General features: G+C 50.4%; 1 protein-coding gene across 1 annotated transcript in view; it reads right to left on the bottom strand.

Moving 5' to 3' along the window:
- The window catches only part of LOC139381868 (protein FAM53B-like), a 49,468-nt gene that overhangs the window by 19,052 nt on the left and 16,072 nt on the right, over window positions 1–14,344 (bottom strand). The window contains exon 2 of the mRNA XM_071125694.1: window positions 12,094–12,299. Coding sequence (XP_070981795.1) covers window positions 12,094–12,299 — 206 coding nt within the window. The remainder of the gene's footprint in view (window positions 1–12,093; window positions 12,300–14,344) is intronic.

Raw genomic sequence — 14,344 nt, 5'->3', positions numbered from 1 at the left:
CCTCACCTCAACACTGGAGCTTAACGTTCCGTCACCAAGTCACCTCACTACTGGAGCTTAACGTTCTGTCACCAAGTCACCTCAACACTGGAGCTTAACGTTCTGTCACCAAGTCACCTCACCAATGGAGCTTAACGTTCTGTCACCAAGTCACCTCTCCACTGGAGCTTAACGTTCTGTCACCTCCCCTCAACACTGGAGCTTAACGTTCTGTCACCAAGTCACCTCCCCTCAACACTGGAGCTTAACGTTCTGTCACCAAGTCACCTCACCACTGGAGCTTAACGTTCTGTCACCAAGTCACCTCACCACTGGAGCTTAACGTTCTGTCACCAAGTCACCTCACTACTGGAGCTTAACGTTCTGTCACCAAGTCACCTCACCACTGGAGCTTAACGTTCTGTCACCAAGTCACCTCACCTCAACACTGGAGCTTAACGGTCTGTCACCAAGTCACCTCACCACTGGAGCTTAACGTTCTGTCACCAAGTCACCTCACCACTGGAGCTTAACGTTCTGTCACCAAGTCACCTCCCAACTGGAGCTTAACGTTCTGTCACCAAGTCACCTCCCCACTGGAGCTTAACGTTCTGTCACCAAGTCACCTCACCTCAACACTGGAGCTTAACGTTCTGTCACCAAGTCACCTCACCTCAACACTGGAGCTTAACGTTCTGTCACCAAGTCACCTCACTACTGGAGCTTAACGTTCTGTCACCAAGTCACCTCAACACTGGAGCTTAACGTTCTGTCACCAAGTCACCTCACCACTGGAGCTTAACGTTCTGTCACCTAGTCACCTCAACACTGGAGCTTAACGTTCTGTCACCAAGTCACCTCAACACTGGAGCTTAACGTTCTGTCACCAAGTCACCTCACCTCAACACTGGAGCTTAACGTTCTGTCACCAAGTCACCTCAACACTGGAGCTTAACGTTCTGTCACCTAGTCACCTCAACACTGGAGCTTAACGTTCTGTCACCAAGTCACCTCACCACTGGAGCTTAACGTTCTGTCACCTAGTCACCTCAACACTGGAGCTTAACGTTCTGTCACCAAGTCACCTCAACACTGGAGCTTAACGTTCTGTCACCAAGTCACCTCACCTCAACACTGGAGCTTAACGTTCTGTCACCTCCCCTCAACACTGGATCTTAACGTTCTGTCACCAAGTCACCTCTCCACTGGAGCTTAACGTTCTGTCACCAAGTCACCTCACCACTGGAGCTTAACGTTCTGTCACCTAGTCACCTCAACACTGGAGCTTAACGTTCTGTCACCAAGTCACCTCAACACTGGAGCTTAACGTTCTGTCACCAAGTCACCTCACCTCAACACTGGAGCTTAACGTTCTGTCACCAAGTCACCTCAACACTGGAGCTTAACGTTCTGTCACCTAGTCACCTCAACACTGGAGCTTAACGTTCTGTCACCAAGTCACCTCACCACTGGAGCTTAACGTTCTGTCACCTAGTCACCTCAACACTGGAGCTTAACGTTCTGTCACCAAGTCACCTCAACACTGGAGCTTAACGTTCTGTCACCAAGTCACCTCACCACTGGAGCTTAACGTTCTGTCACCTAGTCACCTCAACACTGGAGCTTAACGTTCTGTCACCTAGTCACCTCACCACTGGAGCTCAACGTTCTGTCACCAAGTCACCTCACCACTGGAGCTTAACGTTCTGTCACCAAGTCACCTCAACACTGGAGCTTAACGTTCTGTCACCAAGTCACCTCAACACTGGAGCTTAACGTTCTGTCACCAAGTCACCTCCCCTCAACACTGGAGCTTAACGTTCTGTCACCTAGTCACCTCAACACTGGAGCTTAACGTTCTGTCACCAAGTCACCTCCCCTCAACACTGGAGCTTAACGTTCTGTCACCAAGTCACCTCAACACTGGAGCTTAACGTTCTGTCACCAAGTCACCTCAACACTGGAGCTTAACGTTCTGTCACCTCCCCTCACCACTGGAGCTTAACGTTCTGTCACCAAGTCACCTCACCACTGGAGCTTAACGTTCTGTCACCAAGTCACCTCACCTCAACACTGGAGCTTAACGTTCTGTCACCAAGTCACCTCAACACTGGAGCTTAACGTTCTGTCACCAAGTCACCTCCCCACTGGAGCTTAACGTTCTGTCACCAAGTCACCTCACCACTGGAGCTTAACGTTCTGTCACCAAGTCACCTCCCCACTGGAGCTTAACGTTCTGTCACCAAGTCACCTCAACACTGGAGCTTAACGTTCTGTCACCAAGTCACCTCAACACTGGAGCTTAACGTTCTGTCACCTAGTCACCTCACCACTGGAGCTTAACGTTCTGTCACCAAGTCACCTCACCTCAACACTGGAGCTTAACGTTCTGTCACCTCCCCTCACCACTGGAGCTTAACGTTCTGTCACCAAGTCACCTCACCACTGGAGCTTAACGTTCTGTCACCAAGTCACCTCACCTCAACACTGGAGCTTAACGTTCTGTCACCAAGTCACCTCAACACTGGAGCTTAACGTTCTGTCACCAAGTCACCTCCCCACTGGAGCTTAACGTTCTGTCACCAAGTCACCTCACCACTGGAGCTTAACGTTCTGTCACCAAGTCACCTCCCCCCTGGAGCTTAACGTTCTGTCACCAAGTCACCTCACCACTGGAGCTTAACGTTCTGTCACCAAGTCACCTCTCCACTGGAGCTTAACGTTCTGTCACCAAGTCACCTCACCACTGGAGCTTAACGTTCTGTCACCAAGTCACCTCAACACTGGAGCTTAACGTTCTGTCACCAAGTCACCTCAACACTGGAGCTTAACGTTCTGTCACCAAGTCACCTCTCCACTGGAGCTTAACGTTCTGTCACCAAGTCACCTCAACACTGGAGCTTAACGTTCTGTCACCAAGTCACCTCAACACTGGAGCTTAACGTTCTGTCACCAAGTCACCTCAACACTGGAGCTTAACGTTCTGTCACCAAGTCACCTCAACACTGGAGCTTAACGTTCTGTCACCAAGTCACCTCCCCTCAACACTGGAGCTTAACGTTCTGTCACCTAGTCACCTCAACACTGGAGCTTAACGTTCTGTCACCAAGTCACCTCCCCTCAACACTGGAGCTTAACGTTCTGTCACCAAGTCACCTCAACACTGGAGCTTAACGTTCTGTCACCAAGTCACCTCTCCACTGGAGCTTAACGTTCTGTCACCAAGTCACCTCAACACTGGAGCTTAACGTTCTGTCACCAAGTCACCTCAACACTGGAGCTTAACGTTCTGTCACCAAGTCACCTCACTACTGGAGCTTAACGTTCTGTCACCAAGTCACCTCACTACTGGAGCTTAACGTTCTGTCACCAAGTCACCTCACCTCAACACTGGAGCTTAACGTTCTGACACCAAGTCACCTCAACACTGGAGCTTAACGTTCTGTCACCAAGTCACCTCAACACTGGAGCTTAACGTTCTGTCACCAAGTCACCTCAACACTGGAGCTTAACGTTCTGTCACCTCCCCTCACCACTGGAGCTTAACGTTCTGTCACCAAGTCACCTCACCACTGGAGCTTAACGTTCTGTCACCAAGTCACCTCACCTCAACACTGGAGCTTAACGTTCTGTCACCAAGTCACCTCCCCACTGGAGCTTAACGTTCTGTCACCAAGTCACCTCCCCACTGGAGCTTAACGTTCTGTCACCAAGTCACCTCAACACTGGAGCTTAACGTTCTGTCACCAAGTCACCTCAACACTGGAGCTTAACGTTCTGTCACCTAGTCACCTCCCCACTGGAGCTTAACGTTCTGTCACCAAGTCACCTCTCCACTGGAGCTTAACGTTCTGTCACCAAGTCACCTCAACACTGGAGCTTAACGTTCTGTCACCTAGTCACCTCACCACTGGAGCTTAACGTTCTGTCACCAAGTCACCTCACCTCAACACTGGAGCTTAACGTTCTGTCACCAAGTCACCTCACCTCAACACTGGAGCTTAACGTTCTGTCACCAAGTCACCTCACCTCAACACTGGAGCTTAACGTTCTGTCACCAAGTCACCTCACTACTGGAGCTTAACCTTCTGTCACCAAGTCACCTCACCTCAACACTGGAGCTTAACGTTCTGTCACCAAGTCACCTCAACACTGGAGCTTAACGTTCTGTCACCAAGTCACCTCAACACTGGAGCTTAACGTTCTGTCACCAAGTCACCTCACCACTGGAGCTTAACGTTCTGTCACCAAGTCACCTCACCACTGGAGCTTAACGTTCTGTCACCAAGTCACCTCACCACTGGAGCTTAACGTTCTGTCACCTCCCCTCAACACTGGAGCTTAACGTTCTGTCACCAAGTCACCTCCCCACTGGAGCTTAACGTTCTGTCACCAAGTCACCTCACCTCAACACTGGAGCTTAACGTTCTGTCACCAAGTCACCTCACCTCAACACTGGAGCTTAACGTTCCGTCACCAAGTCACCTCACTACTGGAGCTTAACGTTCTGTCACCAAGTCACCTCAACACTGGAGCTTAACGTTCTGTCACCAAGTCACCTCACCAATGGAGCTTAACGTTCTGTCACCAAGTCACCTCTCCACTGGAGCTTAACGTTCTGTCACCTCCCCTCAACACTGGAGCTTAACGTTCTGTCACCAAGTCACCTCCCCTCAACACTGGAGCTTAACGTTCTGTCACCAAGTCACCTCACCACTGGAGCTTAACGTTCTGTCACCAAGTCACCTCACCACTGGAGCTTAACGTTCTGTCACCAAGTCACCTCACTACTGGAGCTTAACGTTCTGTCACCAAGTCACCTCACCACTGGAGCTTAACGTTCTGTCACCAAGTCACCTCACCTCAACACTGGAGCTTAACGGTCTGTCACCAAGTCACCTCACCACTGGAGCTTAACGTTCTGTCACCAAGTCACCTCACCACTGGAGCTTAACGTTCTGTCACCAAGTCACCTCCCAACTGGAGCTTAACGTTCTGTCACCAAGTCACCTCCCCACTGGAGCTTAACGTTCTGTCACCAAGTCACCTCACCTCAACACTGGAGCTTAACGTTCTGTCACCAAGTCACCTCACCTCAACACTGGAGCTTAACGTTCTGTCACCAAGTCACCTCACTACTGGAGCTTAACGTTCTGTCACCAAGTCACCTCAACACTGGAGCTTAACGTTCTGTCACCAAGTCACCTCACCACTGGAGCTTAACGTTCTGTCACCTAGTCACCTCAACACTGGAGCTTAACGTTCTGTCACCAAGTCACCTCAACACTGGAGCTTAACGTTCTGTCACCAAGTCACCTCACCTCAACACTGGAGCTTAACGTTCTGTCACCAAGTCACCTCAACACTGGAGCTTAACGTTCTGTCACCTAGTCACCTCAACACTGGAGCTTAACGTTCTGTCACCAAGTCACCTCACCACTGGAGCTTAACGTTCTGTCACCTAGTCACCTCACCACTGGAGCTTAACGTTCTGTCACCTCCCCTCAACACTGGATCTTAACGTTCTGTCACCAAGTCACCTCTCCACTGGAGCTTAACGTTCTGTCACCAAGTCACCTCACCACTGGAGCTTAACGTTCTGTCACCTAGTCACCTCAACACTGGAGCTTAACGTTCTGTCACCAAGTCACCTCAACACTGGAGCTTAACGTTCTGTCACCAAGTCACCTCACCTCAACACTGGAGCTTAACGTTCTGTCACCAAGTCACCTCAACACTGGAGCTTAACGTTCTGTCACCTAGTCACCTCAACACTGGAGCTTAACGTTCTGTCACCAAGTCACCTCACCACTGGAGCTTAACGTTCTGTCACCTAGTCACCTCAACACTGGAGCTTAACGTTCTGTCACCAAGTCACCTCAACACTGGAGCTTAACGTTCTGTCACCAAGTCACCTCACCACTGGAGCTTAACGTTCTGTCACCTAGTCACCTCACCACTGGAGCTCAACGTTCTGTCACCAAGTCACCTCACCACTGGAGCTTAACGTTCTGTCACCAAGTCACCTCAACACTGGAGCTTAACGTTCTGTCACCAAGTCACCTCAACACTGGAGCTTAACGTTCTGTCACCAAGTCACCTCCCCTCAACACTGGAGCTTAACGTTCTGTCACCTAGTCACCTCAACACTGGAGCTTAACGTTCTGTCACCAAGTCACCTCCCCTCAACACTGGAGCTTAACGTTCTGTCACCAAGTCACCTCAACACTGGAGCTTAACGTTCTGTCACCAAGTCACCTCAACACTGGAGCTTAACGTTCTGTCACCTCCCCTCACCACTGGAGCTTAACGTTCTGTCACCAAGTCACCTCACCACTGGAGCTTAACGTTCTGTCACCAAGTCACCTCACCTCAACACTGGAGCTTAACGTTCTGTCACCAAGTCACCTCAACACTGGAGCTTAACGTTCTGTCACCAAGTCACCTCCCCACTGGAGCTTAACGTTCTGTCACCAAGTCACCTCACCACTGGAGCTTAACGTTCTGTCACCAAGTCACCTCCCCACTGGAGCTTAACGTTCTGTCACCAAGTCACCTCAACACTGGAGCTTAACGTTCTGTCACCAAGTCACCTCAACACTGGAGCTTAACGTTCTGTCACCTAGTCACCTCACCACTGGAGCTTAACGTTCTGTCACCAAGTCACCTCACCTCAACACTGGAGCTTAACGTTCTGTCACCTCCCCTCACCACTGGAGCTTAACGTTCTGTCACCAAGTCACCTCACCACTGGAGCTTAACGTTCTGTCACCAAGTCACCTCACCTCAACACTGGAGCTTAACGTTCTGTCACCAAGTCACCTCCCCACTGGAGCTTAACGTTCTGTCACCAAGTCACCTCACCACTGGAGCTTAACGTTCTGTCACCAAGTCACCTCCCCCCTGGAGCTTAACGTTCTGTCACCAAGTCACCTCACCACTGGAGCTTAACGTTCTGTCACCAAGTCACCTCTCCACTGGAGCTTAACGTTCTGTCACCAAGTCACCTCACCACTGGAGCTTAACGTTCTGTCACCAAGTCACCTCAACCCTGGAGCTTAACGTTCTGTCACCAAGTCACCTCAACACTGGAGCTTAACGTTCTGTCACCAAGTCACCTCTCCACTGGAGCTTAACGTTCTGTCACCAAGTCACCTCAACACTGGAGCTTAACGTTCTGTCACCAAGTCACCTCAACACTGGAGCTTAACGTTCTGTCACCAAGTCACCTCAACACTGGAGCTTAACGTTCTGTCACCAAGTCACCTCAACACTGGAGCTTAACGTTCTGTCACCAAGTCACCTCTCCACTGGAGCTTAACGTTCTGTCACCAAGTCACCTCAACACTGGAGCTTAACGTTCTGTCACCAAGTCACCTCAACACTGGAGCTTAACGTTCTGTCACCAAGTCACCTCACTACTGGAGCTTAACGTTCTGTCACCAAGTCACCTCACTACTGGAGCTTAACGTTCTGTCACCAAGTCACCTCACCTCAACACTGGAGCTTAACGTTCTGACACCAAGTCACCTCAACACTGGAGCTTAACGTTCTGTCACCAAGTCACCTCAACACTGGAGCTTAACGTTCTGTCACCTAGTCACCTCCCCACTGGAGCTTAACGTTCTGTCACCAAGTCACCTCTCCACTGGAGCTTAACGTTCTGTCACCAAGTCACCTCAACACTGGAGCTTAACGTTCTGTCACCTAGTCACCTCACCACTGGAGCTTAACGTTCTGTCACCAAGTCACCTCACCTCAACACTGGAGCTTAACGTTCTGTCACCAAGTCACCTCACCTCAACACTGGAGCTTAACGTTCTGTCACCAAGTCACCTCACCTCAACACTGGAGCTTAACGTTCTGTCACCAAGTCACCTCACTACTGGAGCTTAACCTTCTGTCACCAAGTCACCTCACCTCAACACTGGAGCTTAACGTTCTGTCACCAAGTCACCTCAACACTGGAGCTTAACGTTCTGTCACCAAGTCACCTCAACACTGGAGCTTAACGTTCTGTCACCAAGTCACCTCACCACTGGAGCTTAACGTTCTGTCACCAAGTCACCTCACCACTGGAGCTTAACGTTCTGTCACCAAGTCACCTCACCACTGGAGCTTAACGTTCTGTCACCTCCCCTCAACACTGGAGCTTAACGTTCTGTCACCAAGTCACCTCTCCACTGGAGCTTAACGTTCTGTCACCAAGTCACCTCAACACTGGAGCTTAACGTTCTGTCACCAAGTCACCTCAACACTGGAGCTTAACGTTCTGTCACCAAGTCACCTCACCACTGGAGCTTAACGTTCTGTCACCTCCCCTCAACACTGGAGCTTAACGTTCTGTCACCAAGTCACCTCTCCACTGGAGCTTAACGTTCTGTCACCAAGTCACCTCACCACTGGAGCTTAACGTTCTGTCACCAAGTCACCTCTCCACTGGAGCTTAACGTTCTGTCACCAAGTCACCTCAACACTGGAGCTTAACGTTCTGTCACCAAGTCACCTCAACACTGGAGCTTAACGTTCTGTCACCAAGTCACCTCACCTCAACACTGGAGCTTAACGTTCTGTCATCAAGTCACCTCAACACTGGAGCTTAACGTTCTGTCACCAAGTCACCTCAACACTGGAGCTTAACGTTCTGTCACCAAGTCACCTCACCACTGGAGCTTAACGTTCTGTCACCAAGTCACCTCACCACTGGAGCTTAACGTTCTGTCACCAAGTCACCTCACCACTGGAGCTTAACGTTCTGTCACCTCCCCTCAACACTGGAGCTTAACGTTCTGTCACCAAGTCACCTCTCCACTGGAGCTTAACGTTCTGTCACCAAGTCACCTCACCACTGGAGCTTAACGTTCTGTCACCAAGTCACCTCTCCACTGGAGCTTAACGTTCTGTCACCAAGTCACCTCAACACTGGAGCTTAACGTTCTGTCACCAAGTCACCTCAACACTGGAGCTTAACGTTCTGTCACCAAGTCACCTCACCACTGGAGCTTAACGTTCTGTCACCAAGTCACCTCTCCACTGGAGCTTAACGTTCTGTCACCAAGTCACCTCAACACTGGAGCTTAACGTTCTGTCACCAAGTCACCTCACCACTGGAGCTTAACTTTCTGTCACCAAGTCACCTCCCCTCAACACTGGAGCTTAACGTTCTTTGACCAAGTCACCTCAACACTGGAGCTTCACGTTCTGTCACCAAGTCACCTCTCCACTGGAGCTTAACGTTCTGTCACCAAGTCACCTCAACACTGGAGCTTAACGTTCTGTCACCAAGTCACCTCACCACTGGAGCTTAACGTTCTGTCACCAAGTCACCTCTCCACTGGAGCTTAACGTTCTGTCACCAAGTCACCTCACCACTGGAGCTTAACGTTCTGTCACCAAGTCACCTCACCACTGGAGCTTAACGTTCTGTCACCAAGTCACCTCTCCACTGGAGCTTAACGTTCTGTCACCAAGTCACCTCAACACTGGAGCTTAACGTTCTGTCACCAAGTCACCTCAACACTGGAGCTTAACGTTCTGTCACCAAGTCACCTCACCTCAACACTGGAGCTTAACGTTCTGTCACCAAGTCACCTCACCTCAACACTGGAGCTTAACGTTCTGTCACCAAGTCACCTCACCTCTGGAGCTTAACGTTCTGTCACCAAGTCACCTCACCTCAACACTGGAGCTTAACGTTCTGTCACCAAGTCACCTCACCACTGGAGCTTAACGTTCTGTCACCAAGTCACCTCAACACTGGAGCTTAACGTTCTGTCACCAAGTCACCTCACCTCAACACTGGAGCTTAACGTTCTGTCACCAAGTCACCTCACCTCAACACTGGAGCTTAACGTTCTGTCACCAAGTCACCTCACCTCAACACTGGAGCTTAACGTTCTGTCACCAAGTCACCTCACCACTGGAGCTTAACGTTCTGTCACCAAGTCACCTCCCCTCAACACTGGAGCTTAACGTTCTGACACCAAGTCACCTCACCACTGGAGCTTAACGTTCTGTCACCAAGTCACCTCCCCTCCCCACTGGAGCTTAACGTTCTGTCACCAAGTCACCTCACCACTGGAGCTTAACGTTCTGTCACCAAGTCACCTCCCCTCAACACTGGAGCTTAACGTTCTGACACCAAGTCACCTCAACACTGGAGCTTAACGTTCTGTCACCAAGTCACCTCAACACTGGAGCTTAACGTTCTGTCACCAAGTCACCTCACTACTGGAGCTTAACGTTCTGTCACCAAGTCACCGCACCACTGGAGCTTAACGTTCTGTCACCAAGTCACCTCACCACTGGAGCTTAACGTTCTGTCACCAAGTCACCTCAACACTGGAGCTTAACGTTCTGTCACCAAGTCACCTCACCACTGGAGCTTAACGTTCTGTCACCAAGTCACCTCAACACTGGAGCTTAACATGCTGTCTGTACATACACAGAACTCTACACAATGAAACGGGAAGTGTAAGCTAGCATCCCCTACCCCCTAGAAATGTAATGCAAAGATATGGTCTACTGCAAACCACAGAAACAATAGTGTCTACCAGTGTGTGTGTGTGTGTGTGTGTGTGTGTGGTGTTTTTGTAGGTCTATGTAAATGTGGCATGAAAGAGGACGTTGGAGACGGCAGCTGCGGAATGGATTCCCCCTGGGCACATCTAAAATGGTGTCTTATCCACTACATATTGGCCCATAGGGCTCCGGACCAAAGTCATGTGACTGTATTAGAAATAGGGTGCCCTTTAAAGACACAGTCCTAGTCAGTCCAATCTCCACTTTAAACTGAGGATCAGTCTCCTGAGACTGGGCATGACGATGACGTTTCACGTGGACAGAGAGCAAACTCATGTCCACATTACAGGGAGAATTTTCACTCTGAACACTTCCCTTCTCCGGTGAGAAAACATGAGTCAGAGTTGACCAGCCTTGTTGTTTCTAAAGGTTGAGTGATATAGTCCACTACTGTTGACCAGAACCCTATGGGCCCGGGCCAAAAGTAGTGGACTTTATAGATAACGGCCCTTTGTTTTTCAGAAGAGTAATGAATGGAAGGAAACAAGAGGCTTCCGGAATGGAAGGAAACAAGAGGCTTCACGAATGGAAGGAAACAAGAGGCTTCCGGAATGGAAGGAAACAAGAGGCTTCCGGAATGGAAGGAAACAAGAGGCTTCCGGAATGGAAGGAAACAAGAGGCTTCCGGAATGGCAGGAACTACATGACACAGCCTTCCTTCAGTCCCTCGTGATAACATGCTGAGGTTTCACCATTCAACCATGATTCAATGTGATAAAAACTATCCTTTTAAATCGAGTAATGTTCAGATAATGTAAGAGCGTTTTCCATCACTTCCTGAATGGAAATGATAGGAGAAAGCAACCCAAGGGAAGTCGGGCCTAAGTCCATTAGTAAAAGCTTACAGCATCAAACCCAGCCGCAGTAATCACAGGAAGCATCCCAAATGGAACAGCCATATTCCCTTTATAGTGGAATAGGTTGATGGTCTGTATAGTGGAATAGGTTGATGGTCTGTATAGTGGAATAGGTTGATGGTCTTTATAGTGAACAGGACAAATCTATAATTTATTATACTGTAAGGGCGTAAACTGTTCCCTCTTTGGGATGGTGAAGAACGTGGCAGTGAGATTAGACGGTGTCAAGACGTTATTCTACACTGGGCTTGGTGTTTCCTACCGACTGACAGGATGGTTAACACTGGGCTTGGTGTTTCCTACCGACTGACAGGATGGTTGACACTGGGCTTGGTGTTTCCTACCAACTGACAGGATGGTTGACACTGGGCTTGGTGTTTCCTACCAACTGACAGGATGGTTAACACTGGGCTTGGTGTTTCCTACCGACTAACAGGATGGTTAACACTGGGCTTGGTGTTTCCTACCAACTGACAGGATGGTTAACACTGGGCTTGGTGTTTCCTACCAGCTGACAGGATGGTTGACACTGGGCTTGGTGTTTCCTACCGACTGACAGGATGGTTGACATCATACTGACTAAACAGTACGAACATACAATCACATAGGATATATGCAAATAACAAAGTCATATACAAAGGTGTGTGTGTGTGTGTGTGTATGTAGAACTTCTCACCAGCTCCAAATCGGTCTCTTTGACTTTACATCGTCGACACCCGGCTTCTTTTCCAGTAATGTTGTGTAAATGATCACCATGGCAACGCCGCCCCACATCTCCGCTGCCACTCTCTATTCCAGGGCATTTTGGCTGTGAACCTGGTTGGTGATGGAGGCCATCTTGACGATCCTCAGCACCTCCTGGAATGTCTACTTCCTGTCCCTCTGTCGCAGGAGACACACAGATGAACAAAGGGATTAGAATCCTGTCCGTTTCTGGAGTTCAGGACCTTGTTTCTCAACAACCCTCAACCCTGACCTCATGACCCAGCTGAACTGTGGGGCCCTCACTAAGTGGACTGGACACCAGCTGGTAACATGGGGCCCTCAGTAAGTAGACTGGACACCAGCTGGTAACATGGGGCCCTCAGTAAGTAGACTGGACACCAGCTGGTAACATGGGGCCCTCAGTAAGTAGACTGGACACCAGCTGGTAACATGGGGCCCTCAGTAAGTAGACTGGACACCAGCTGGTAACATGGGGCCCTCAGTAAGTAGACTGGACACCAGCTGGTAACATGGGGCCCTCAGTAAGTAGACTGGACACCAGCTGGTAACATGGGGCCCTCAGTAAGTAGACTGGACACCAGCTGGTAACATGGGGCCCTCAGTAAGTAGACTGGACACCAGCTGGTAACATGGGGCCCTCAGTAAGTAGACTGGACACCAGCTGGTAACATGGGGCCCTCACTAAGTAGACTGGACACCAGCTGGTAACATGGGGCCCTCACTAAGTAGACTGGACACCAGCTGGTAACATGGGGCCTCAGTAAGTAGACTGGACACCAGCTGGTAACATGGGGCCCTCACTAAGTGGACTGGACACCAGCTGGTAACATGGGGCCTCAGTAAGTAGACTGGACACCAGCTGGTAACATGGGGCCCTCACTAAGTGGACTGGACACCAGCTGGTAACATGGGGCCTCAGTAAGTAGACTGGACACCAGCTGGTAACATGGGGCCTCAGTAAGTAGACTGGACACCAGCTGGTAACATGGGGCCCTCACTAAGTGGACTGGACACCAGCTGGTAACATGGGGCCCTCAGTAAGTAGACTGGACACCAGCTGGTAACATGGGGCCCTCAGTAAGTAGACTGGACACCAGCTGGTAACATGGGGCCCTCAGTAAGTAGACTGGACACCAGCTGGTAACATGGGGCCCTCACTAAGTAGACTGGACACCAGCTGGTAACATGGGCCCCTCACTAAGTAGACTGGACACCAGCTGGTAACATGGGGCCCTCACTAAGTAGACTGGACACCAGCTGGTAACATGGGCCCCTCACTAAGTAGACTGGACACCAGCTGGTAACATGGGGCTCTCACTAAGTAGACTGGACACCAGCTGGTAACATGGGGCCCTCACTAAGTAGACTGGACACCAGCTGGTAACATGGGCCCCTCACTAAGTAGACTGGACACCAGCTGGTAACATGGGGCCTCTCACTAAGTAGACTGGACACCAGCTGGTAACATGGGGCCTCTCACTAAGTAGACTGGACACCAGCTGGTAACATGGGGCCTCTCACTAAGTAGACTGGACACCAGCTGGTAACATGGGGCCCTCACTAAGTAGACTGGACACCAGCTGGTAACATGGGGCCCTCACTAAGTAGACTGGACACCAGCTGGTAACATGGGGCCTCTCACTAAGTAGACTGGACACCAGCTGGTAACATGGGGCCCTCACTAAGTAGACTGGACACCAGCTGGTAACATGGGGCCCTCACTAAGTAGACTGGACACCAGCTGGTAACATGGGGCCCTCACTAAGTAGACTGGACACCAGCTGGTAACATGGGGCCCTCACTAAGTAGACTGGACACCAGCTGGTAACATGGGGCCCTCACTAAGTAGACTGGACACCAGCTGGTAACATGACAGACTGTAAAAACTAAAGTAACCAAGGGACAGGGCACATTAATAAACAGGTCTGTCAACGTGCCAGTTTTAACCAGCGAGCCTCTCGACAGCGGTAGACAGGGGGCGTTAGAAGTTGTGACGTCTCTCTGGGCTTGATGTGCGATGGAGAACGGAGACCAAGACTTCTTCCTCTGTGGTCACAGTCAGCCTTTCAAACAGCGGCATTTCTGAGGTGTGTGAAGTTGCTGAAACGGCGAAGGCCGTCGCACTGAAAACACCAGAGAGAAACAACTGGGTCTAGAGGAAACCACAGTGCCAAATGAGGACAGGAGGATGGATATACACA

Source organism: Oncorhynchus clarkii, chromosome 23 (assembly GCF_045791955.1).
Source record: "Oncorhynchus clarkii lewisi isolate Uvic-CL-2024 chromosome 23, UVic_Ocla_1.0, whole genome shotgun sequence".
NCBI classification, from domain to species: Eukaryota; Metazoa; Chordata; class Actinopteri; order Salmoniformes; family Salmonidae; genus Oncorhynchus; species Oncorhynchus clarkii.
This window is presented reverse-complemented; position numbering and strand designations above follow the sequence as displayed.